The 24724-nt window shown below is 42.3% G+C and overlaps 1 protein-coding gene across 8 annotated transcripts in view; it reads left to right on the top strand.

The window, feature by feature from the left end:
- Positions 1-24724, top strand: part of mib2 (MIB E3 ubiquitin protein ligase 2) — a 128854-nt gene that overhangs the window by 29619 nt on the left and 74511 nt on the right. For all 8 annotated transcript variants that reach the window (XM_078425513.1, XM_078425511.1, XM_078425509.1 and 5 more), the window contains 2 exons: positions 5733-6046; positions 18957-19128. In XM_078425513.1, coding sequence (XP_078281639.1) covers positions 5824-6046; positions 18957-19128 — 395 coding nt within the window. In that variant the 5' untranslated portion in view covers positions 5733-5823. The remainder of the gene's footprint in view (positions 1-5732; positions 6047-18956; positions 19129-24724) is intronic.

Raw genomic sequence — 24724 nt, 5'->3', positions numbered from 1 at the left:
AGAATGTTGTTTATAATCCTGTGACAATCCTTGATTTAAAAATCAATGACAAGACAGTCATTCACTTGATTTCACAAGATGCATTCCAGGATAATCGTGCACTTTTCATGGTCTTTTTGAGACACAATAAGGCACTTAACAAATCAAAATGTTAAATCGAAAGTTTCCTTCTACAGCAAAATTGAAAACTTCTTAAAGGTAACTAAATAATAGTTATAGATTTGTACAGTTTAGAAACAGGCCTTCGGCCCATATATACTAATCCCACACACCAGCATTATCTCCTTCTTCCTTTATGCCCTGCTAACTCATGTACCCATCAGGATGCCTCTTAATGTTAGTTTCTGCCTCCATCACCACTTCCAGATGCCAACTACTCTTTGTGTGGAAGCATTTATCCCTCATATCCCCTTTAAGCATGCTCCCTCTCACCTTAACCCTTTGCCCTCAAGTTTTAGACAAACCTAGCATGTCATACAGACATCGACCCTATCGATGCTTTGCATAATTTGATATACCACATCATATCACCTCTCAGCCTCCTTGACTACGCTGAAAACAGACCAGCCTATCGAATCCTTCAGCAATCCCGGCAACATCCCTATGAACCTTGACTCTGGAGAGTGGCGTCTAAAACCGGTCAAAATGTTCCAAGTGTGGCTTAATCAACGTTTTGTAGAACTGTAATACGACATTCCAATTCTTGTACTTAATGTCATGGACGATAAGGGGAAGGATGCCATAGGGCTGGTTAACCATATTGTTTACCCGAGTTCTCGTTTTCAGGGAAGTTTGTAAAGTATCTGAATCATATATAGACCCCAAGGTTTCTCTGTTCAACAACACTCCTCATTGCCCTGTCCCAGTGTAGTTTCCAAAAAAGCACTGTTCCAGCACTAGGGAGTCTCACCCTTGGCCACAGAACCCCCTTATATCAGACCCTACCACTGCTGCTCATCTAGACGGACCCATCTTCTGTATAACAGACCCAGTCATGGTGTCACTGATCTGGCTGGTGTTGATGCTTTGCCATGGGAAGCCAAACTCCCCTTCCCCACCCTCAATAGTATTCAGAGAGGAGGATAGCCACAGGAGACTCCTGCACTATCTGCCAATCCCTCCTGCTGACCACCCACCTACTCTACCTCCATGAATCACTTGTCTGTGATACTTGCTGCCTTTCCTGCTCACTGAGTCCAACTACCAACCCATGCGGTCTGAGAGGAACCACAGCTGCAGTCAATTTGCAAAGCTTCTTGAACCCTTTGCAGGTTTAACAAAGTGTCTAAGCTGCTGCTTCCCCAATTCATAAGTAGCTTATAACAACTTGGAGACTGTTAAAACCACACCTCGGAGTCAGTTAATCGATCGTTGTCACTCACTAACTGGGTCTGTGTGGCCACGTACGTGATTGTAAGAAATCTTATAGTTTGAACTATAGATAACTTTAATTCTTCTCAAAATTCTTCAGTGTTTAACTTGTGCCTTATGTTATTGGATCTCTCAGCATTTCCATTTGGTATAAATCATTTCAAGTGTCAATCAGGCAATGGAATTCAAGTAGAAGTAATTGAACCGTTTTGGTTGTCCGCCCTTGTTTCATGGTGAACAGGAAAGGCAGAGACTATCCCCCTTCCTCCTGGTAGCATTACAGCCAAGGATGTGTAGGTTTTGCTGAATTCATTCAGACATGCCAACGTTTAGCAGGGGGATGTTTTCACATCAAGTGCACCTCCCAAAGCGTTGGAATAATATCCTTTAAATAAAAATTTTTGCTCCACAAGTGAAACACTGGTGATCTCAATTGCTTTTTAAATTGCACCAAGAACTGACTACAAATGTTTCATTTGACGTATCTTCCCTTCATTTTATGTTTCTCGTGAATGAGCAGTCAACACATAAATTCGGTATTACTGATATCGGAAAGATAAAATTTCAAACTGGGACTTGTCTGGCCTCTTAAGTGGATGTCAGAGATCCCATCCCACTACTCTGAGGGAAACCTGGACTCTCATTGTCCCGGACAGCATTCACTTCTCAAACTACATCATAAAATCAGTCATTGTCACATTTCCGCTTATGAATCTTTACCTGTGCAAATGAGGTGCACACAGAACCTAGAATATGAGTACGCACGTGAAATAGCACATTGTTAGGTAGGTGCAGACTAAAGGAAACTCACGAGGGGCTGATGCATAAGATTAAGATGCATGGGATCCATGGTGATTTGGTATTTTGGCCTGACAACTGGCTTACTGATAAAAGACAGAGGGTGGAGGTGGAAAGGCATTGTTATGGCTGGAGTTTGACCCAGTGATGTTCTGCAGTGATCAGTGCTGAGACCTTTATTGTTTGAGATATATATAAATGACTTGGACAAAAAGGTAATTAATTGGATAGTAAGTTTGCAGACAACACAAAAATCGGTGCAGTTGTCGACTGAAGAACCCCATCATAAAAATATAGCTGGATATAGATCAGTTACAGATAAGGTCCAAGAAATGGCAGTGTGAGTTTAATCCGAGCAAGTGTGAGGTGTTGCACTATGGATGGTCAAATGTAAGGGGTCAGTGTACAGTTAACGGCATGACCCTTGAGCAGCATTGATGTACAGAGGGATCTTGGGGTCCAAGTCCATAACTCCATGAAAATAGAAACACAAGTAGATACAGTGATAAAGGCCACCTCTGGTAGGGTTGGCTTAATAGAGTATCAAGAAATCAAGTTTGAAACTTTATAAAACTTTGGTTGGGCCACATTTGGAATACTGTGTGCAGTTTTAGTTGCCCCATTACAGGAAGGATGTGAAAGCTTTGCCGAAGGTGCAGAAGAGGTTTAGCAGAGATGCTGCCTGGGGATAAGGGGAGGTGGAATAAATTTGGATTGTTTTCCCTGGTGCATCGGAGGTGGAGGGCAGTGCATAAAATTATGAGAGACAGATAAGGTAGACAGTCAGGACCGTTTACCAAGCATGGAAATGTCAGATGCCATAGTTTAGCTTCACGGTGAGAGGGAGAAGGTTTAAAGGAGATGTTCAGGGCATCTATTTTACACACTCTGGCAGGTGCCAGGAATGTGCTGCCAGGGGTGGTGGTGGAGACAGAGTTGATAGTGATATTTAAGAAGCTTTTAATTAGGCACATGGATATGCAGGGAATGGCGGAATATGGATCATGAGCAGGCAGAAGGGGTAGGTTTAAATTGGCATCATGTTTGATACAGACATGGGTCAAAAAGCCTGCTCCCATCTGTACTGTTCTATGTTATAAATTCAAGTTATCTGTGGACATTCTCAGATCTCTTTGTTCTTCACACTCCAAAGCCACCCATTTATTGTATACTCCCTTTGATTCACCTCTCCAAATGCATAACTTTGCAACTGTCTGAAGTAAACTACATTTGAAATGTTTCTGCCCAGCTCATTAGACCACTAAACCGGCCCTGGTACTAGACCAATTTTAGTATTGTCAGCCTAATTACTGAGCCCAGTAAAATCTCGCTCGGAGCAGCTTGTCAGTTGCAAAAACACGCTTCAACTATTTCCCATTGGTTACTGCCATTGAACCAACTTTCAATCCGATTTGCCACTTGGCCTTGGATTCCCTCAGGCATTTACTGTTTTGACTTCCGTCATTTTGGATTTGCTGACTCATCCACCCTCCTTGTTAATCCTCGAAAAATTGAAACAATTTAATCAGGCATAACAAATCCACTCTATCTCTGATTAATCTGTACCTTACATTTTTGATCACTCATGCGTCCTACACTTTGCTGCTGAATTATTTTCACTATGTACTGATTTTTTTCGAACTACAAAAATAATCTGGATTTTTATTGGTACTTGCCTCTTTTTTTTCTTTACTTTCCTACTTTTCCTGATTTTATTTGTACTTTTTCTGCACTCTTCTTGGCATTCTCCTACATCATGTTTGGGAGGTCTGACAGAGTTTCCCATTTTTGCCTTCTCTCATCTAGATGAAGCCCTCCCTGCTGATGTAGCAGTCATTGTTGACCTGCAGTAGGACTGGTTTACCGAGATGACATTGTCATGTTTGCTTTGGATCTTTGGAGCTCAGATCAAATCGTGTTTGCATGTCCATGAGGATTTCTGAAAAAGAATCAACAAGAATTGTTGATGAACTGACACCTAATTTGTAATTTGGAGTAATTTAACTGTACTAAATGCATGACTTGGTACCTGTTACAGCTGTACAAAGGCAAATTGGTAAGGCACATTTGGAATACTGTGTACAGTTCTAGCTGCCCTGCAATAGGAAGGATGTCATAAAACTGGAAAGGCTGCAAAAAACTATGAGGATGTTACCAGGTCTGGAAGGTTTGAGTTATAAGGAGAAACTAGATAGACTATGTGTTTTTTCCCCCCTGGAGCATAGTAGGCTGAGGGGTGTACTTAGATATTTATAAAATAACGAGAGCATAGATAAGGTGAATAACCACATTCTTTTCATTAGAATGTGGGTGTCTAAAACTAGCATGAGGTGGGAGGTTTAAACAGGTTCTGAGGGGTGCATTTTTCACACAAAAGAGACTTGGTATCTGGAATGAGCTGACTGAAGGCACAGTGGATGCATAAACAGTAACAACATTTAATTGGTATCTGGACAGGGCATGGAATCGTTATGGAATTAATGATTAGTATTGACAGACATGATGGTTCATAGGTGCAGAAGGCTGAAGGGCTTGCAGTACTGTACAATGCAGACACGAGGAAATGTAGGTGCTGGTTTACAAAAAATAAACAAAGTACTGGAGTAACTGGTGACCGGATGTAACAGTTTGTTCTGGACAAACTGGCTATAACATTTATAACATTAAATCAATGACCAAACTTGAAAATAATTCAATGGGTACAAGATACTTTGGAAGACAGCAGGCTGTAAAAAGGTGCAATTGGAATGTAAGCATTTCTTTTCCTCCCTGGTTGACTGCACCAAGTCTCCAATTGACAGCAGATAATGATGAAGATTCATGTTGTGCAGCATTCCTTTTCCCCATGGAGGGTGCCCCTTTAATGAACAATGGACAATGCTGGTCATTTCTCTTTTTAGACACTGTGTTATTATTCCAAGCAAAGAGTTATAGTAGAAATATAAGGGTTTTATTTAGCTAACAAGATGATCCGACGAATGAGACACTAGTTCTTTAATATTTATTTCCTGTCCTTTCGCAACGCTATTTTGTAAGTCACAATGTTCAAGCTTGATGTTCTATAATGATGAGTGAACCCTGGAAAACATGGCAAAGGTAAGGCTGGCAGGATCAGGGAACACGGCTAACAAGGGATGTTGAGGGTCTGCTCAGGAAGAACAACGAGCCACATGTCAGGTGCAGGAAAGAGGGAATTCCTTCAGGAACATAAGGGGTGCAGGAGTAAACAGAGGAAATCAGAAGGTCAAAAGGGGACATAAGATATCCTAGGCAGATGATGTAAAGGAGAATCCGAAACAATTCTATTTGTATATATTAAGTGTATTAGGGTAGGGTTAGAGTTTGTCTTGGTCCGCTGAGGGATCGGTGAGTCCATGTGTGGAGCTGTGGGAAGTCTGGTGAGGGCTTCATCTCTTTTCATCTCTATTTACCATGGCGAAGGTCATGGAAGCTGGGCAGTTCAGGGGAAGGTACTGCACCAAGAAGCAATACATGTAGAAAATGCAATACATTTTCTCTGGGTTAATGAAGAATATTTAATTGATTTGTATTTCCTTTTCCAGGTGTTCTAGACAGTTGGAGACATCTGTCGCTAGACGCCATTGCATCAGTTGATTAATAAGCCATTGAGTCACCGGTCATACGTCGTACACCATGGAAATGGGCATGCGGATTGTACGTGGTGTGGATTGGATCTGGGGAAACCAGGACGATGGAGAAGGACATGTTGGTACCGTGGTAGAGATTGGTCGCCAAGGCAGTACCACAACACCAGACAAAACAGTGGTGGTGCAGTGGGATTGTGGTACTAGAACAAACTATCGCACTGGTTACCAAGGAGCTTATGACCTGCTACTCTACGACAATGCACAGATTGGTAAGTTTACTGTTCTGTCATGAAGTTCTGATTAACTTATATAAATTGCTTTTATCCCATCTCTAATCCGTTCTATTGCCACAATTCTGAATGACAATAATTCAGTAGGTCAGCTAAAGCGAATGTCTTTGCTACTAGGATAAAAGGAGCAACATTGACCAACCCCATGTAATGCAACACTCCTTGAAATTGTCAATACAAAACTTGTACTCCTCCATATTTTCAGGAATACAGAATTGTAGTATTAAACATAAATCATTACAGAATAAGTGAACGAGTCAATCGACTCATGCCAAGTTTATTGTTGTATAAAGTATAAAGAACTTTATTTGTCATTCGGTACCGAGATACCGAACAAAATTACATTTCCATCAGTTACAAAACACAACAAAAAAAGAAAAGAACACAAGACACACGACCCCAACACAAACATCCATCACAGTGACTCCAAACACCCCCTCACTGTGATGGAGGCAACAAAACTTCCCCTCTCTTCCCCCACGGACAAACAGCAACAGCACGATGAGGTACATCATGCAACAGCATGATGAGGTACAGATGCAATGAAATGTCTTGCTTGTAGCACCATCACGGGTACATCGAGCCAGACAACACACAAAAACAAATTATACCTAAATTACACACACAATTTCTAAAAGATAAATGACTGTGCGTAAAAGCAATGTATGAGTGCAAAAACATAATGGAAAAAAATGGCAAGCCTGTGGTAGTGCCAGAGGTGGACCGTAGTGTTCCATGGCGGAGGTAGGATTTGGTGTGTGCAGGTCAGTTCAAGAACCTGATGGTTATAGGAGAATAGCTGTTCCTGAACCTGGTGGTGTTGGGCTTCCTGTACCTGCTGGTCTGTACCTTCTGCCCGACAGTAACAGTGAGAAGACAGCAAAGCCACATGGTGGGGATCCTTGATGATAGATGTTGTCTTCTTCGGGAAGTGCCTTATGGAGGTGAAACACTTTATTAATGTAGATAAAATAAGAATGATAAATCACTCAACCAATACTCCAGTTAACAATATTTGAACATGATCACCACTTTGCCGAGAGTACCTATTTTGTGAAATTTCAAATCCAAATCGTCTTGATTTGCCATCGGTATAAAGGGTTGTGCTGAAAAGTACAGGAAGTTAAAAAAACATTAGGTGTATCAGGCTATTATACAACAAAAAATGAAAGAAACATTTACCCTGTTTATACATTTTTTTTTTAAACTACCTGCAGTACATGTTTATGGTAAGCAGGTAACTTAGGGTTACAACTTTCTCCAAGGTTGTTAGTTTATTGCAATGGGAGAACTGAGATGCACCAAGATCACAATTGCTTCCACGCCAGTTTATATGGCTAGTGACTGTAGAATGGCAATATCATAACATTGTCTATAATTGACCAGACAAATAACAACACCAGTCTACAAGATGAATGTTATGATGTACACATTGTGGGCAGCTGCTTACTTTTTTATAGTCACAGCACGGAAACAGGCCCTTCAGCCCAACTCGTCCGTGCCAAACAAGATGCCTCATTCAAGGTAATCCCATATGCCCACATTTAGTCCATATCCCTCTAAACCTTTCTTATCCATGTACCTGTCCAAGTGTCTTTTAAATGTTGAAATTGTACCTCACTCAACCATTCCTCAACAGCATATTCCACATCCCACCACCCTCTGTGTGAAAAAGTTGCCCCTCAGGTTCTTATTAAATCTTTTTCCTCTCACCTTAAACCTAAGAAATCTAGTTCTTGACTCCCCTACACTGGGTGAAAGACTCTGTGCATTCATCCATTTGCAACCTCTGTGCATTTCTTTCAATAAGCTTCAGATAAACCTTTGCTGCTTTATGTAGAATTACCATTGCTTGTAGGTAACATTCTTTCCATTGGAGTTTATCATATCTGTTCATTTCAAATGGTTACCATGCATGTAGTGTACTATGTTAATTACATTTCTGCGATGTTGCAGAATTGGTTGTTGATTTAGTTGGAGAACATAGTCATTTTATTTTTACATCTTATACAAGCTAGGAGATACCAGATAAAATACTTAGCAGCAAAATTAAATTATACTGTCATATAATTATACTCAATAATCATCTCCAAATGAAACCAGATTAAATTGTTCATAAACCATCTCAATTTTGTAAGTAATTGGTGAGTTAGAATCAGTTTCTTACAAATTTTTCATGTATGCACTGAACTTGGATCAGCTAGCAAAACCTCTGGGGCTAATGGATTTCTGAAATGGGATGAAAATCTCTAACGTTGATTCGCGTTAAATCGAAAAAATATGCATTGCATTGTAGGAAAGGAAGTTTACCGCATCCTTTAGAAATCCCTTTCAATCTGAAGTTGCATCTTGCAGTTTACGTGATCATTAAAGCGGAGATGTGATTCACCCCATTAATGATTTTGTGCAAGAGTGAAAGGTTAAAAAAGCTACTTTGCCGTTACTCTGCTGTAGCCTGAAGAGAATCGAACTGCTTCATCTAGTAGTGATGCACGGACCTATGGATATTACAGGCTTGTCGGATATTTATTGAAAGAAGGAAATGAGCAGTAGCAAACTACAGTTTTGTGTACCTGACAACATTGATCCCATGGACTGGCGTATAAGACAAAACTGCAGATGCTGGTACAAATCGAAGGTATTTATTCGCAAAATGCTGGAGTAACTCAGCACATCAGGCAGCATCTCAGGAGAGAAGGAATGGGTGACGTTTCGGGCCGAGACCCTTCTTCAGACTGATGTCAGGGGGGCGGGACAAAGGAAGGACATAGGTGGAGACAGGAAGATAGAGGGAGATCTGGGAAAGGGGGAGGGGAAGAGAGGGACAGAGGAACTATCTAAAGTGGGAGAAGTCGATGTTCATACCACTGGGCTGCAAGCTGCCCAGGCGAAATATGAGGTGCTGTTCCTCCAATTTCCGGTGGGCCTCACTATGGCACTGGAGGAGGCCCATGGCAGAAAGGTCAGACTGGGAATGGGAGGGGGAGTTGAAGTGCTCAGCCACCGGGAGACCAGTTTGGCCAACGCGGACCGAGCGCAGGTGTTGAGCGAAGCGATCGCCGAGCCTGCGCTTGATTTTGCCGATGTAAATAAGTTGGCATCTGGAGCGTACTCATTTCTCTGATCAATTATGGACAATACCACAGTATTGTCATCCACAGTCACTCACCCTCTACTCCAGTAGAGCCTCGGCGGTGGAGCAACATGTCCCCTCTGGATGTTGGTTCATTTCCTGAATGTCATCCGATCACAAGTAGCGTTATCCCTTCAAACTAATGCATAATAATTAATCTGCTAACTAGTGCACAAAATGATTTCCTGATCTGAAATTTTAAATCTTTTACAAAGTTTGCTGAGCTGCTGAGTGTTTCCAGCATTTTTTATTTTCATCTCCTCATCTTGTACAAGCTGCCTACTGGGCATGGAGCTATCAATAATGATTTGTAACTGTAAACCACACTTGGTCTCTGGGCTAATCAGCAATGTTGTTGCCTTTCTGCTACCAGTGGTCATCTTAGCGTTGTCTTTATTTTTTCTTGGGTTCTGAATCTGCCAAAAACACTTTGAGCTTGTATTCTTGGAGTAATATGGGGATTGAAGGCAGTATCTATTGTAAGACTCGAGAGTATTGCCATTGTGAGTTGACTTTCAAATAATGCAGCTAGTTCCTTTTGAGAACTGACTGGTGGGTCCTGTTATGTTGTACAGGCACAGCACAATGAGCCAATTTGATGAATGGCCATGTAAAACATTGACGCTTGCTTCAGTAGTTGAGCCGAATTCTGGTGCTGGGGGTCGGTTGATGAATTTTACTCTCAGACCCACTCCTACAACAGTGGCCTGTGATAGTGGTCAGTTGCCATTCGGACACTAGCAATGGGCCCACAAAAGTTTAATCTTAGAGCAACTTCCTCCTGCTGGCCATGTGCTATCATGAACTGTGTTTACCATGAACTTCATGCACTCATGTCACCTGGTTGCTTTTCAATTGAAGACACCTTCGCTCAGTCCGCCTTGGCCTAAGCGATCTCCCGGTTGCTAAACACTTTAACTCCCCTTCCCATTCCCACATTGACATTATCCATCGTCAGAGTAAGGCCAAAAGCAAATTGGAGGAACAGCACCTCATATTTCGCTTGGGCAGCTTATAACCCAGTGGTATAAATCTTGATTTCTCTAACTTCAAGTAACCCTTGCAACCCCTCTCTCTCCGTCCCTCCCCTAGTACTCGTACTAGTTTCGCTGTCATCCTACTGAGTTTCACCTTTTGTATCACTTGCTATCACTTCCCCACAGCCACCAATGGACCATTGTGGGCTCCACCTTTCCTTGATCATCGTGGCTTTTTGCATATCTTTCATTCATTTGTTCTATGTGCCTTCTGTATCTCTCTATTACCTCTCCCCTGAGTCTATCGAAGAGTCTCAACCTGAAACGTCACCGATTCCTTTTCTCCAGAGATGCTGCCTGCCCCTTTGAGTTACTCCAGCCTTTTCTGACTTTGAAGATATGACACACATGTGTTGATAATCAATAACACAAGAACAAAATGACCACAGCCCCAAGACTGCAAGATGAGGCAGGGAAGAAATTGCCAGAAGAAAGTGGGAGGGATAAAGAAGTCAAGAAGCAGAAATTAAAAATAAATGAGATATAAAAAGGAAAGTACCAAAATATAAATAAAGCAAGTGAAGCAGTAGATAGAACAATCATACTGGACTCAGATGATGCACTTGAGGAAATAATGGATCACACTCAGCATAACCCGAGGTATTTGGGAACATGCCAAATGTTAATGGGAGAACTGGGGAGGAAAATTGGAGGACATTAAGGTCCTGATAGCCTAATATTTCCCATCATCTTAGACAACAACAGCTCCATAGGAGCTGCGCTGACATTTTGTCCTGACATAACGATTGGACATTTTAAAAATCAAATCACATTATTCATACTTTTGTTGATGCTCAGACAAAATAAATCCAGAATTGAGCCAAACTGGTTATGTGTATGTGACAAATAAACGACTATTGACTATTGACTAATGACTATTGACTATTGAGTAATGGAGATGAATTTTGTAAAAATGTAAGATAATGTATTTGCAGAATGCAAAAAAAGGCTGAGAGGGCACTGAATATAATCCAGGAATCTGAGGAGTGCAGAGGAAGCGAGATCTTGAGTGCATGTTCACAAATTCATTAAGACAGTTGGTTGAGCAATTGAAGCACTGCATACTAGAATAGAAAGATCGTGTCCCGAGTATATCTGCTAGAGACCTGAATAAGAAGCCAACAACTTCTAATATCTGGAAACACTTTGCAGAAAATTAATTTCCACAGAGGGTGGAGATGAAAGATATGATTGGGTAACCCAGATTATGCCATCCAGGCATTTTTTGAGAGTATCTAAATTTATGAAACTGGAAATTGAATTCATTGCTCGCTGCATGAAAAGCTACAGACTATTTTTAAACAGTTTGCGTTTCTGTACAAAATAAAGTTGGTTGCAATTCCGATGGGCAATTTCCCAATTCCAGCCTAAATGATCAGAAGTTCATGTCGTGTAGTCTTGGAAGAGGAATTATGAAGGGTTACCGGACTCTACTTGTTGAGGAAGGTAGAGTTTCTCAGTGAGGTGGATTCAGCAGCAAAGAGGGAAAAGTCGGACTTGGAGGTTCTGCTCTGAAATTTGCTATGTTGGAAAACAGCCGACTTTATGATGGAGAATGAAATGGAAAATATTCCAATTGAGTGTTAATGAGTTTTGGAATTAATTGCACTGAAGGGAAGGTTTCTGTTTTGGAAAATGCGTGGATCAGTGTGTACATCACATGAGGCACTTATTATGATTTAAACAGGATGGTACTTGGCAGCGAGACATGGCGGCTTCTTTTAGTCAATGTTGAAACAATAATCCTCAGGGACAACACCAAGTATTGAGAACTTTGGCTTTAATACAGACGCTGGCTGATTGCTTGAATGTAAAAGATATCCAGTACCGAGTCAAATGCTACAAGAAGCATCACTAATCCATGAGACAATCAGCCTATTCACCTACTCAGAAGATGGCATCTGTTTCAGTGCAGCCTAGGTACTGTTGTATGAGCTAAACCCCCAAATCCTTCCTTTCGTTTGAATCTGTTGAGAAAATTGCACTAGAATTTGACAATATGATGCGTGCTTATTCCAAATTTCTCATGAAGTTGCTGATATAATCATCTCTACAACATCTGAGGGCACTCAATAACAGGGATTTACTCCCGTGAAATATGAACCTGTAACCTTCTAACATGATGCGGGATCACTGCTAGTGTTTTGCAATGTGAATGTGATAGTTTACCAACTGCATTCGAAGATTTGATTCAATAGATAAAGTCTTCCATCTGTGGGAGAAAGATTGTGCACCGTGGGGTCAAGAAGTGAAAAGAGCTTTGAGGCTAGAAATTCAGGTCTGCTCAATTTTGGCATTCAGAATTGGTGGGGAGGGAGTGGGTGTGGAAAGGGCATGTAGAATATGAACGATGAAGTCTGAGGGGCAGGACTGTGTAGGGAAGGCCGATTTACTACATAGGGAGAGATTACCAACTGTGGGAATATGACATTGGTTGGCTCAGAAACAAATGATGGAATATGCAGTCACATGGGGCTCAGTAATCAAGTGACTGCTGCACAGTTCTGTTTCTGACTATTTCCCTCAACCCATCTTTTGTTATTTTTATTGAATCTTGTTCAGATTCATTAGATCAATGCAATGTTTAAGAAACATTTAGACAGGTGCACGGCGAAGACAGGTTAAGAAGGATTTGGGCAAAAAACACAGGCAGGTGAGACTAATGTAGATGGGACCTGTTGGTCAGTGTGGGTAAGTTGGGCCAAAGGGCCTGTTTCCATGCTGTATGACTGAGTTTATCAGGCCTAGGGTTTGCCATTTGTGACCAACAATTGGTGGCACCGAGGTCCAGTGATGTGCCAGTGAAGAACACTGAGGCAGTGGGTGCTTGGTGGGTAAAGGGAGGTTTTGGCTCCGAAAGGGAAGAGGAAAGCAGGACTGAGACAGGTTCTCCTCCCTACCTGATTCTATTTGCCCATCATCTCCTCCTCATCTCATTCCACCCATTTACACAACAGCCTCTGTCTCACTCCTCCCTCTCAATTGTACATACTGGTTTTCTTCCCTCCGCACCCCTCGGGCCTGTTCAAGGTCTCGAACCGAAACATCGACCATCCCTTTAACTCCACAAATGTCTGACCCAATGTGTTCCAGCAGTCAATTTTTTACTTGGAATTTCATCAATTGTTCCACAAGGGTCTCCGTAACATGAGATGGATTTTGAATTTGACTGAATGATATATATTTTTTGGCATGCGGTGATGTTTCTATATACCTCCTACATTACTGGTCTTGAGTCGGGTTCTATGAAAGGTTCTTGCTCGTTATCAGAAGTGATCTCAATGGTGTCAAATTAGGTAAAGGGGAAGTGCAACGAGACCTGGGTGTCCTTGTACACCAGTCACTGAAAGTAAGCGTGCAGGTACAGCAGGCAGTGAAGAAAGCTAATGGCATGTTGGCCTTCATAATGAGAGGATTTGAGTATAGGAGTAATGAGGTCCTTCTGCAGTTGTGCAGGGCCCTGGTGAGACCACATTTGGAGTATTGTGTGCAGTTTTGGTCTCCTAATATGAGGAAGGACATTCTTGCTATTGAGGCAATGCAGCATAGGTTAATGAGGTTAATCCCCGGGATGATGGGACTGTCATATGAGGAAAGATTGGAAAGACTGGGCTTGTATTCGCTGGAGTTTAGAAGGATGAGAGGGGATCTTGTAGAGACGTATAAAATTATAAAAGGACTGGACAAGCTAGATGCAGGAAAAATGTTCCCGATGTTGGTGAAGTCCAGAACCAGGGGCCACAGTCTATGAATAAAGGGGAGGCCATTTAAAACTGAGGTGAGAAAAAACTTTTTCACCAAGAGTTGTGAATTTGTGGAATTCTCTGCCACAGAAGGCAGTGGAGGCCAATTCACTGGATGAATTTAAAAGAGAGTTAGATAGAGCTAGCGGAATCGAGGGATAAGGGGAGAAGGCAGGCACAGGTTACTGATAGTGGAGGTTCAGCCATGATCACAATGAATGGCGGTGCTGTCTCGATGGGGCAAAGGGCCTCCTCCTGCACCCATTTTCTATGTTTCTATGCTCTGCGGTGTCATTGGATTTTCAGTGAGCCTTCACTCCCTCGACCTAAAGCACTGGAACATGAAACCCCCTAACCGTTGCACAACCAGCATTCCGAAACTCTGGAAAGTTGGCTGCACTTTATCTTTTTGTAAACAAACTGTTTTCCATTATTTAAAATCAAATTAAATATTTTGCTGAGCATGGTAAACTCAACTTGGAGGTCAGCTGCACATACCTCGATTACTCTTGCATGATGTGAACGATTTAAAACTTTTAAGTATAAATATAAAACGAAAATTTTAAATCCTAGTAATATTCTATGGTTTTCAGAGTTCTGTTGATCATTCATTTGGGCCTCCTTGTGATCTTTATATCATGGTTTTAAATAACTTTCTCATCATGTGACTCAGGCTTCTATCTCTGTCCAGTACAAGGCACAGTCTGTATCAATAACTTATTTCATTCACCTTGTGACACATCTCTTTGAATGTTTGCACCAGTTTATTCTTTGGCTCTATTGTGCTGCCTGGGGAGGCAGTGGAAGTAGATATGAGAGTGAGGTCGAAGAGGCATTTAGAAAGACAGACACACAAGGTGGATGCAGGCCAAGTGCAGAGTGATGGAATTAGTTTAAATTGGCTCCAAGTTCTATCTCAAATTATCCCATCTTTGGATTTGAAATTGGAATATATGTGTATTATATATTTTCTATATTTAGTTATTGTGTATCAATACACATATAAACTATAAACATTCATCTGCAAAAACAAGACAATATATTGGCACCAGATTGAAGAATGGTCCCGACCTAAAGCATCACCCATCCATGTTCTCCAGAGATGCTGCCTGACCCACTGTGTTACACCGGCACTTTGAGTCCTTTTAATATATTGGCACAATGGATTCATTATTGAATTTAAATACTATTGATATACAAGATATGGACATTCTTCACATGCTAACAATCTGGATAGAATGTAAAATGTTTCATTTTGTGCTGCTTTATTAAATACATAACTGAGTGGAAAACAGGCATACTCTCCTGTGTGTGAATCTACTACTGATATAACAACATTGGCACGTTATCAAACATTGATCAAAGACACACTGATAAGTTGCTCCAGTTTTAGATAGATGAAAGGAAATGATTATACATAATTTCATCATTTTTAATTAAACATGGAATTAATAATGTTTAAGATTTTTGCACAGATCCTGAAGATGAAGCATAGGATTTCATGCATTTTCTAGCAATGTGAAATATTGCTGAACAGAATTCCACTGAAAGTATATCTCAATATTTTAACCAGATGAACAATCATTTGTTTAGAGGCACTAACAAATTAGCCATGTTTTCTTGGAAACGAAACACTGGGAAAAAGATTTTGACTATCCCACCTATGCCACTCTTATAAATCTCCATAAATTCATCTTTCAGCCTCCTATGTTACAATAAGAATAACCCCAGCCCCTCCAATCTCTCTTTGTAACTTCAGCCCTCTGCTTTGATTCAGCTTAGTCAGGGCTCTCCTTATTTATATTCACATCCACTGAAAATATTTGGTGTGATGTGCTTTCTTGATCACCACATCAGTCTGAAGGGACACCAATCAGGTTAGGTAGCTGGTGATATGGATGACGAGAAAAATGAACCTGTGGACGCTCAACAGAAGCTCTCTTGATAAGGTCAGGGTTGGATTCATCCCCTCGCTTCCTTAGGACAACAACCAACCCTTTAATTTTGCCGATGTTAAGGATTAGGTTTACTGACCTCTTTCCTTTACTTCAACTTTGTTTTAGATCTGGCTGACTGACATTAACGGCAAACTTAAAGATTGAGTTTTTGTTGTAGTCAGCCACACAATCAGGTGTAGAAGGAGTAGAGCAAGGCATTGGGCATACCACCGTAAGAAACTCCACTCGTGAGTGTCAGGGTGGAAGAAATATGACCAATTCTAACCAACTGAAGTCTGCCGGTCAGGAAGCCCAGAAGCCAGTTGCAGATGGAGGTCCTAAACCCAAGTTCTAGAAGTTTGGGGATAAGCTTATTTAGTATTGTGATATTGAAGGCTGAGCTGCTGTCAATGAATAACATCCTGACGTTATGTAACAACAATGAACTGCAGATGCTGGTTTATACCAAAGAAAGACCCAAAATGCTGGAGTAACTCAGCTGGTCAAGCAGCATCCTGATGCTGGTTTATACCAAAGAAAGACCCAAAATGCTGGAGTAATTCAGTTGGTCAGGCAGCATCCTGACATAGGTGTTCTTATTATCAAGGTGACCCAGGGCTGAATGTAGTGCAAAAGAGAAAACATCCTCCTATTTTTACTCAACGTAAATTACAGGGGATCTAGATGGTGCAGAAGACTAGCATAAATGGGTGCCATTGCAATCTTTCAAAGCAAAGGCTGTTTCGAGAGACCCAGCCGGGTAAATATGTGACAGTTGTCTCACAAACAGCCTTTAACCAGACAAGTAGACCAGTGTCTAATCACTTCCTTTCTATATCGGAGCAGAATCTGCACTTAAACTGCTTAATTAGATATAGACCACTTTGGGACTTGTTTCTTTTCATAATGGGTAGAGAATTGTTTGCAGTATTTGCTTAAACTTTTGATATGTGTTATCAATACAAGAAGCTGCTACCGGGAAGACAAGGCTAAAGGAACACCACCAGGGTCTTTTTCCAGCATCCATCTTTGCACAGGGGAGCCGCAGCTTAATGTGCACATGTGGGTAGTGTGAGAATGGCAAACCTTTGAAATGATGTTGGCAAAGCCATTGTGGTGACAGATAGAGCTGCCTTTTAATATTTATAGCATGTTAGATCCTATCATTTCAGTACAAGCAGCTGTTTGGGATTTGTCTAGTCGGACCATTCTTTGAGATTGAAGATAGATCCAAAAAGCTGGAGTAACTCAGCAGGGTAGGCAGCATCTCTGGAGAGAAGGAATGGGTGACGTTTCGGGTCGAGACCCTTCTTCAGACCCAAAATATCACCCATTCCGTCTCTCCAGAGATGCTACCTGTCCCGCTGAATTACTCCAGCTGTTTGTGTCTATCTTCAGTTTAAACCAGCATCTGCAGTTCCTTCTTGCACATTCTTTGAGATTGGCCTAATTATTCCTTTGATAAATTTTACTTTGTGTTAAATCTGTGTTTCTTTTGGGAACTGCCCGTGGATCTGCTTAAACTGCTCTGAGGTAGCCACAAGCAGTCTGGTACATGCTAGTCCCATTTGCCTGCATTTGACCCATATCCTTCAAAACCTTTCCTGTTCATTTAACTGATCAAATATCTTTCAAAGGTTGTTACTTTATCTGCCTCAACTACTTCCTCTGGCAGCTCGAAGGTAGACACAAAATGCTGGAGTAACTCAGTGGGTCAGGCAGCAACTCGGGAGAGAAGGAATGGGTGGCGTTTCAGGTCGAGACCCTTCTTCAGACTTCCTCTGGCAACTCATTCTATATACTATATGAACAAATTGCCTCTTGGGTTTCGATTAAAGCTCACCCCTCACCTTAAGCCAATGCCCTTTAGTTCTCGATTCTCCAACCATGGGGAAAATAGACTGCATTCGGCCTATTTACACTGAGAATGCATCCTTACTGAGCAGAACCCATTCTTGCGGAGCTTGATGGATTTCATCACAATCTGGTCAATGAAATGGACAGCTGACTATTCAGTGATACTGCAAGTCCGCACCCCGTATGTTATTCAGTAACCTTTGGATACGGAGGGTAAGATAGTGTGACTTTTTTGTGCGTGGTAATAACCAATCCCTTGCTATGAGCAAGCCTGATCATTCTCCTCCCACGCTACTGCTTGTGCTTGTCTGCAGATATTAGACATGGCTGGTTGAGTGCCAGCATCTCCCTTTACCTCGATATAAAATGCTGGCAGAAAGTTAGACTGTAGAGAACATTGCAGCCTAATTTAATCTACAGGCTCATGTAATTTTTCTCACGTAAGCACTTCCGTGTGGGATGGAATGAGGTGATCAATCTAAAAGTGACCTGCCGAGGTCAACTGTATGACTTATTCAGGCTTTGACGTGGCCACAGTTTGGGTTGTTGTAAAGGCAGCAATGGTGCAAATTGACCATGGACAGACCAGACACTGGCCACGAGGCACGCTGATTCCACGGCAGGTTAGATCGGTGTTTGGGGTGGATGGGTTGGAAGGTAGAGAGGTGATGCAACAGTCAGACCCTCGATAGGAACTTGTTTGGTGGTGATGTTGGCCTGCTCTCCATGTGACATAGTGACATACACTAGCTGGAAGGTTGCGTAATCTCATTCATTTATAAAACATAAGCCAAACCATAAAAGCAACCTGGATTAGATTTGTTAAGACCAAATGAAGTGAGAGTTTGATGAAATCATTGTGGAGTTGAGGGCAACATGGTGAAGAGATCGCACTGACTGGTGAACAGCTGTGACTTGACAGAAATCATGGTCCAGCCTTGAAGCATTGCCTATCCATGTCATGCAGAGATGCTGCCTGCCCCCCTGAGTTACTCCAGCACTTTGCGTTCCACATGTTTCTAAAATGTACAGACTGAGGTGCCAAAGCTCCAAGCGTGACATTAACTCATTACCGAAAGGTGCGTTGATAATGAAAGGCTGGAGATGTGACCATTTGAGATTTTCAGGCATTAAACAAGTTTCCAGGAGGTGCTATATAACAATTCGATGTTCTGTTTTCAGGTGTGCGTCACCCCAACATAATCTGCGACTTTTGCAAGAAGCATGGGATCATGGGAATGCGGTGGAAATGTAAAGTGTGCTTTGACTATGACCTGTGTACACAGTGCTACATGATCAACAAACATGATCTTACACACTCGTTTGAGCGCCACGAAACTGCACATTCTCAAGCGTAAGTAACTGCTCAGCTTTTCAATTCTTGCTGTCAATTGATTTGTTCTAAATTACAGTGATTTGATTGAAAGATACAGGATGGAAACAGGCCCTTTGGCTCACCCAGTCTATGTTGATCACCGATCACCCCTTCTACGTTATCCCACTTTCATATCCGCTCACTGCGAACTAGGAACTATTTACAATGAACCTACAAAGGCTTATGTCTCTGACATGCGGGACGAAACCGGAATAATCAGAGGAAGTCCTCGCAGTCAGGGAAAGAATGTCCAAATCCACATACAGTACCGGGATCGATCCGTGCCTCTGGTGTTGTGAGACAGCAGTTCTACCAGCTGTGCCACTGTAATGGTGAAAGCATTTGATGCTTGAAAATGTTGATGCCTTCCTCATGTCAATTCCCCATGCTAATACTATCATTTGCCCCTGACTATGGTGCAGTGGATTCTCGAGACTCCCTCAGTCAGACACATCATGAGCACCATACAGTCCAACAGCATACAGGGTCAGTCCTGACTATTCACATCAACATCATCGAGGTTGAAGTTGGCACCAGTTGCAGAAAACAACTGCACATGTTATCCAAATGTGATGGCATATTCAGCAGTTCCACCCTTTCAGTGAGTTGCAGAGCGCCAACTCCCTCTGGTTGAAAACATCTTTCCTTTTCTCCCCTCTAATTCTTTCTTCACAGTAATACTCTCTTGTCTGGCCGCATGAAGATAACCTTTTCTTGCCCTTCCATCCTCACGCGCAGGTAAGGTTGTAGCTCTGAAACCATGGGAGTCTGCACAAAGATTACTGACCGAGAATTTGATCGTGGTGGGCAGGTTGCTGCTGATTCAGATCCTGTTCAAGTGTGGTCGTCAAAATTGCAAAGCTCCGGTTACTTTATCATCTCCTTGGTTCAGACTTTCTCTGCCCCAATCAGATAAACCCTGAGACACCAAGGAGAATCGATGTCTCAGCTGTTTTGCCTGAACTGTTGAGTACTTCACTTTCTGTTTTTATTCTAGCTTCCATCACGCCATTTTAGGAAGGATGTGGAGGCTTCAGAGAGGGTGCAGAACAGGTTTAACCAAATGGAGCCTGGGTTAGAGGGTATTAACTACAAGGAGAGGTTGGACAAACATGGATTATTTCTCTTGGGCATCGGAGGTTGACGGGAGACCTATTAGAAATATATATATTTATGCATAGATAGGGTAGACAGTCAGTGCTGATGTCCCAGGGTGAAAATGTCAAAAACTAGAAAGCATAGCTTTAAAGTGAGAGGAGCAATTTAAAGGAGACTAGACCAAGTGGGGCCCAAACCTCTCCTGCATTGGTGCAGCACCCTCTCTTCCCCCTCCATCTTCCTCCCTCTCCCCTCCACCCCCCTCCATCCCTCTCTCCCCACTCCCTCCCTAGGAGATAGATTTAAACTTTAAAATGTGAATAACTTTAAAAATATAACCGATTTCTTCCATTAGCACCTTCTGGAAGAAACTTCTTCCATTAGCACCAAAGGGACAACGGTGGGCCTAAAATTGTCGTGCTATCGTGTACCGTTTTGGCTGTAGTTCAGGAACAAACAAACAAATGGGAGTTTTAGTGTATAGATAGATACATATGCAGAGCATTAATTTATCTTGGCATCATGTTTGGCACGGACATTGCGGGCCAAAGGGCCTGTTCCTGTGCTGTACTGTTCTATCTTCATGCACAATATTTTGATTTTATAGAGATCAAGAGTGCTCCCTTTTTTTACATTGTTTTGGATCCATTGTGTTTTGACACCGGTAAATCCCTGAACTAGAATGTTGTCATAAAACCAGAAGACAACTGGCTGCTGGACTTTAGCACATAGGTCACTGGTATAATCCTCCTGCAACTTTATGTGACACATGTACATGTAGCTGTGTTGCTCATGGTGAACACTCGGGGTTCACCTTACTGCTGTGAGAATGCAGGGTAAGTAGTTAGAGGCAAAGATGTTGTATTCCTTTACGCTGGCGGCCCTTTTAACCTCTGAGCTGTGGGAGCCGTTGTGCATCAGGTTATCTGTGCGTGGCAGCTCACTCCACTGCAGTCACAGGCATCTGCTTTCTGGTTAGATCAACAGATGCAGGCTCACTGATGGGGTGGGGAAAACCACATGAGGATGTACATCCACATTGTTAGCAGGTGGCACCACTCAGCAGTGACTCAGATGGCCAGGTGACTGGACTTTATCTTTCCAGGCACGTTGCCAGGGCTGATGGCTACAGGGTACCGATTCTCACTGAAGGGGCTGATGCTGGGGAGGCCGGGCCAGGGCAGGGAGGTGGGACCGGAGGCAGGGCAATCACCGGGAAGTGGGACTAGACTGGGTAAGCCGACCCAGCAGCACAAGCAGAACATGGTGGATGGCCTCCAGTGGATAAATGTCATGGAGTCATACAGCGAGGAAATGGGCCCTTCAGCCCAACTTGCCCACGCCGACCAAGATGTTCCATTTACATTAGTCCCACCTGCCTGTGTTTGGCCCATATCCCTCTAAACTATTCCTATCCATATACCTGTTCAAATGCCTTTTAAATACCTTGTCTGGAACATTGGAGAGACTTAAGTGATTTTGTTTGGATGAGATGAGCCTGATGGCAGGCTTGATTGCTGTGTGGAGGATTAGGAGGGTCACAGGCAAGATAAATAGAAAGGGCCCGTCTCCCTTCGCTGAGGGGCAGGAACTTGATTGGGGGTGGGGAGCTTAAATTAAAGCTGGTCAGTGAAAGATTTGAAGGGTGTTAAGAATCTTTTCAATGTGATGTGGGATCTATGAAGCGGGATAAGGCACCACATACATAGGCCCAGCACCAACATTACAAATTCATTGTCGATAGTTATCTCAGCTGTGAGAATTGTTGTGCATCAGGTTATCTGTGCATAGCAGCTCACTCCACTACAGTTGGGTTGTAGGCTGTTTTATCAGCTGTGCAGCAGTGTGCCCTAGAAACGGTTTCTGTGTAGATCTACCGTAGCTGATGTGGATTCTATATCTCGGCTTTTAGTTTGTATTAGGGCTGTGAAGTTGGAGAGATTACACTGAGCTAGTGGAGGGAGAACCCCCACCAAATTAGGTAAAGGTGTTTTGTGTCGAACCTCAGCAGCTGACCACGTAATTCACTGTGACTGCTGATCAGCTTGGCAGGCCTATCGGACACTTCTTCATTCCCTTCAACTCTCCACAACAAGCATGTGTTTAACAAAGCATTTCATCGTCATCATTTCATGGCTTTTTAAGTTTCCTGTGGACAACTTTGGCTGTTTTTCTGTTTGAAGACACTAACATAAAATGTGTGCTGTTTCCCTTTTTAAAAAGAAAATGAGCAGAATCTTTAACAAAGGCACCAATCTGCTCACATGTAGGTTAATTGGCTGGGTAAATGTAAAAATTGTCCCTAGTGGGTGTAGGATAGTGTTAATGTACGGGGATCGCTGGGCGGCACGGACTTGGAGGGCCGAAAAGGCCTGTTTCCGGCTGTATATATATGATATGATATGATAAATCTTGGCCACACCTAAACCAGACACATAAGTGAAGCTCAAAGGGAAATGATGTGGAAACTACTGACTTTTGCAGCTGAATATTCCTTGAAAACAGCAAGGCTGTTCCATCAAACTGCCCGACTATTAGGCATGCTGCTGTCTGCAGGGAACAACCTTCAGAATACTTCCCAATCACACTGACACCAGCGCTGGCACCCAGAGAGCAGTAGCATTGCAGGGAGAGATGCTTTATCTTCACCCCACCACCATGAGAGGTGCGAGGTGAAGCAACAGAGAAAGCGCAAGGTTTGTTGAATGAAGTAAGGCAGAACCCAGTGTGGGGAGAAAAGTGCAGGACAAGGGGTGGAGGGGATAATGAACAGATATTCCCACAGACCAATACTGGGAGAAGAAAACACAGATAACTTACTTAAAGAAAAACACATAAGCCACAGTAAAAATAAAAATGCCAGGAGATTGCATGGCTATGGCCAGAGTATTTCAGGAACATATTTATATCAAAGACAGATCCAATAGGCTGCTTTCAGTCTGTATTATTTTTGAGCAGAACTTCTATTGACCTATTCCAGGCTTTTCATATTATAATTCAATAAAGAAAAGGTCACAGCTCCCAGTGATATTGTGTGCGATATTGCAAAAATTATAGAATTGCACCCCTCTCATTCCCACCACTTTCTCTTTCTGCTAATTAGGCACCACCATCCAAACTTCGCTTCAAGTATCTATCCGAGTTAACTTTTGAAAGTTGCTATTGAATCTTCCACCAACCTTTCTGGCAGCAAGTTCCAGATTAGAGTTTGCTGCAAAAGTATTTCAGCCTTTGTTTTTTCTCTGCTCCTCTTGCCAATGATCTGAAAGTTATCCATAATTGCCCTACTCCATTGCCTTTGTCTGTTCCCAATTACCACTACTTGTTTTCGTTTTCTTCCCACGTCTCGCAGGCCTGATGTTATTTATCCATTTTCTTGGCAGTTCTTTACCCCCTTCCTCCCCCTCCCTTTGGACCATTTGTCAGTCTTTATCTTTTAACTGTTTCTTTCTTGTTTTATTGGCGTGCCACTCTTAAATATGCCTTCCACTCTTTAATTCGTTTTCTCAGCGATTGTGTATATTAAGCACCGCCTGGTAATATTTCCAAATTTCATCCGACCTTGCCTACAGATTGGGTGTCTAAAAGCTGCGGTTGCAAGTCTTCATACGGACTGTGACCCTTCCTTCCCAACAGTGTAAGGTGAAAGCAAGATACAAAGCATGAAAGGTGCCCAGACAGGTGATGGACATACAAGCTGAGTTAAAGGACCAAGTGTGGATGGTCTAGCCAGAGACCAGGTCTAGTTGAGGTTTCTAAAATTTACACTGGACAGGATGTTTCCACTAGTGGGACAGTCAAGGACCAGAGGCCATAGCCTCAGAATAAAAGGACGTATCTTTAGAAAGGAGATGAGGAGGAATTTCTGTAGTCAGAGGGTGGTGTCTCTGTGGAATTCATTGACATAGATGGAGGCCATGTCAATGAATATTTATACACCAGAGATTGACAGATTCCTGATTAGTACGGGTGTCAGGGGTTATGGGGAGAAGGCAGGAGAATGGGGTTGGGAGGGAAAGATAGATCAACCATGATAGAATGGCAGAGTAAACTTGATGGCCGAACGATCTAATTCTGCTCCTAGAACCTATGAAAATTATGAAGGCATTTGATAAGCGGAGGAGACTAAAACTCTGACTGTGGCTATAAAATCACAAGACCATGAGTAAAGGATTCAGGAAACCAATTTCAGCACAGTGGTGAGAATATGGCCACGTTACTATAGGGCACGGTTAAAGAAAATAATCATCATTTCTTGGAGCATGATTAAATAGATGGGAGAAAGGGATTGAAGGTTCTCATGAGAATATGAAATGAAATTGAGTGGGAAAAGGTTCTTTGCCACCTAACCCACCATGGACAATGTTGTCCAAAGGGCCTGTTTTCATGCTATACAACTGTGTGCCTCTGAGCGATTATGTGAATAGGTTAAGCCAAGGTTTGTGCGAGTTATCTTTTTTTTGGACTATCATTTTGC

This window comes from Rhinoraja longicauda, chromosome 30, assembly GCF_053455715.1.
Source record: "Rhinoraja longicauda isolate Sanriku21f chromosome 30, sRhiLon1.1, whole genome shotgun sequence".
Classification (NCBI taxonomy): Eukaryota; Metazoa; Chordata; class Chondrichthyes; order Rajiformes; family Arhynchobatidae; genus Rhinoraja; species Rhinoraja longicauda.
Note: the sequence above shows the minus strand (reverse complement) of the source record. Positions and strands in the feature narration are given on the sequence as shown.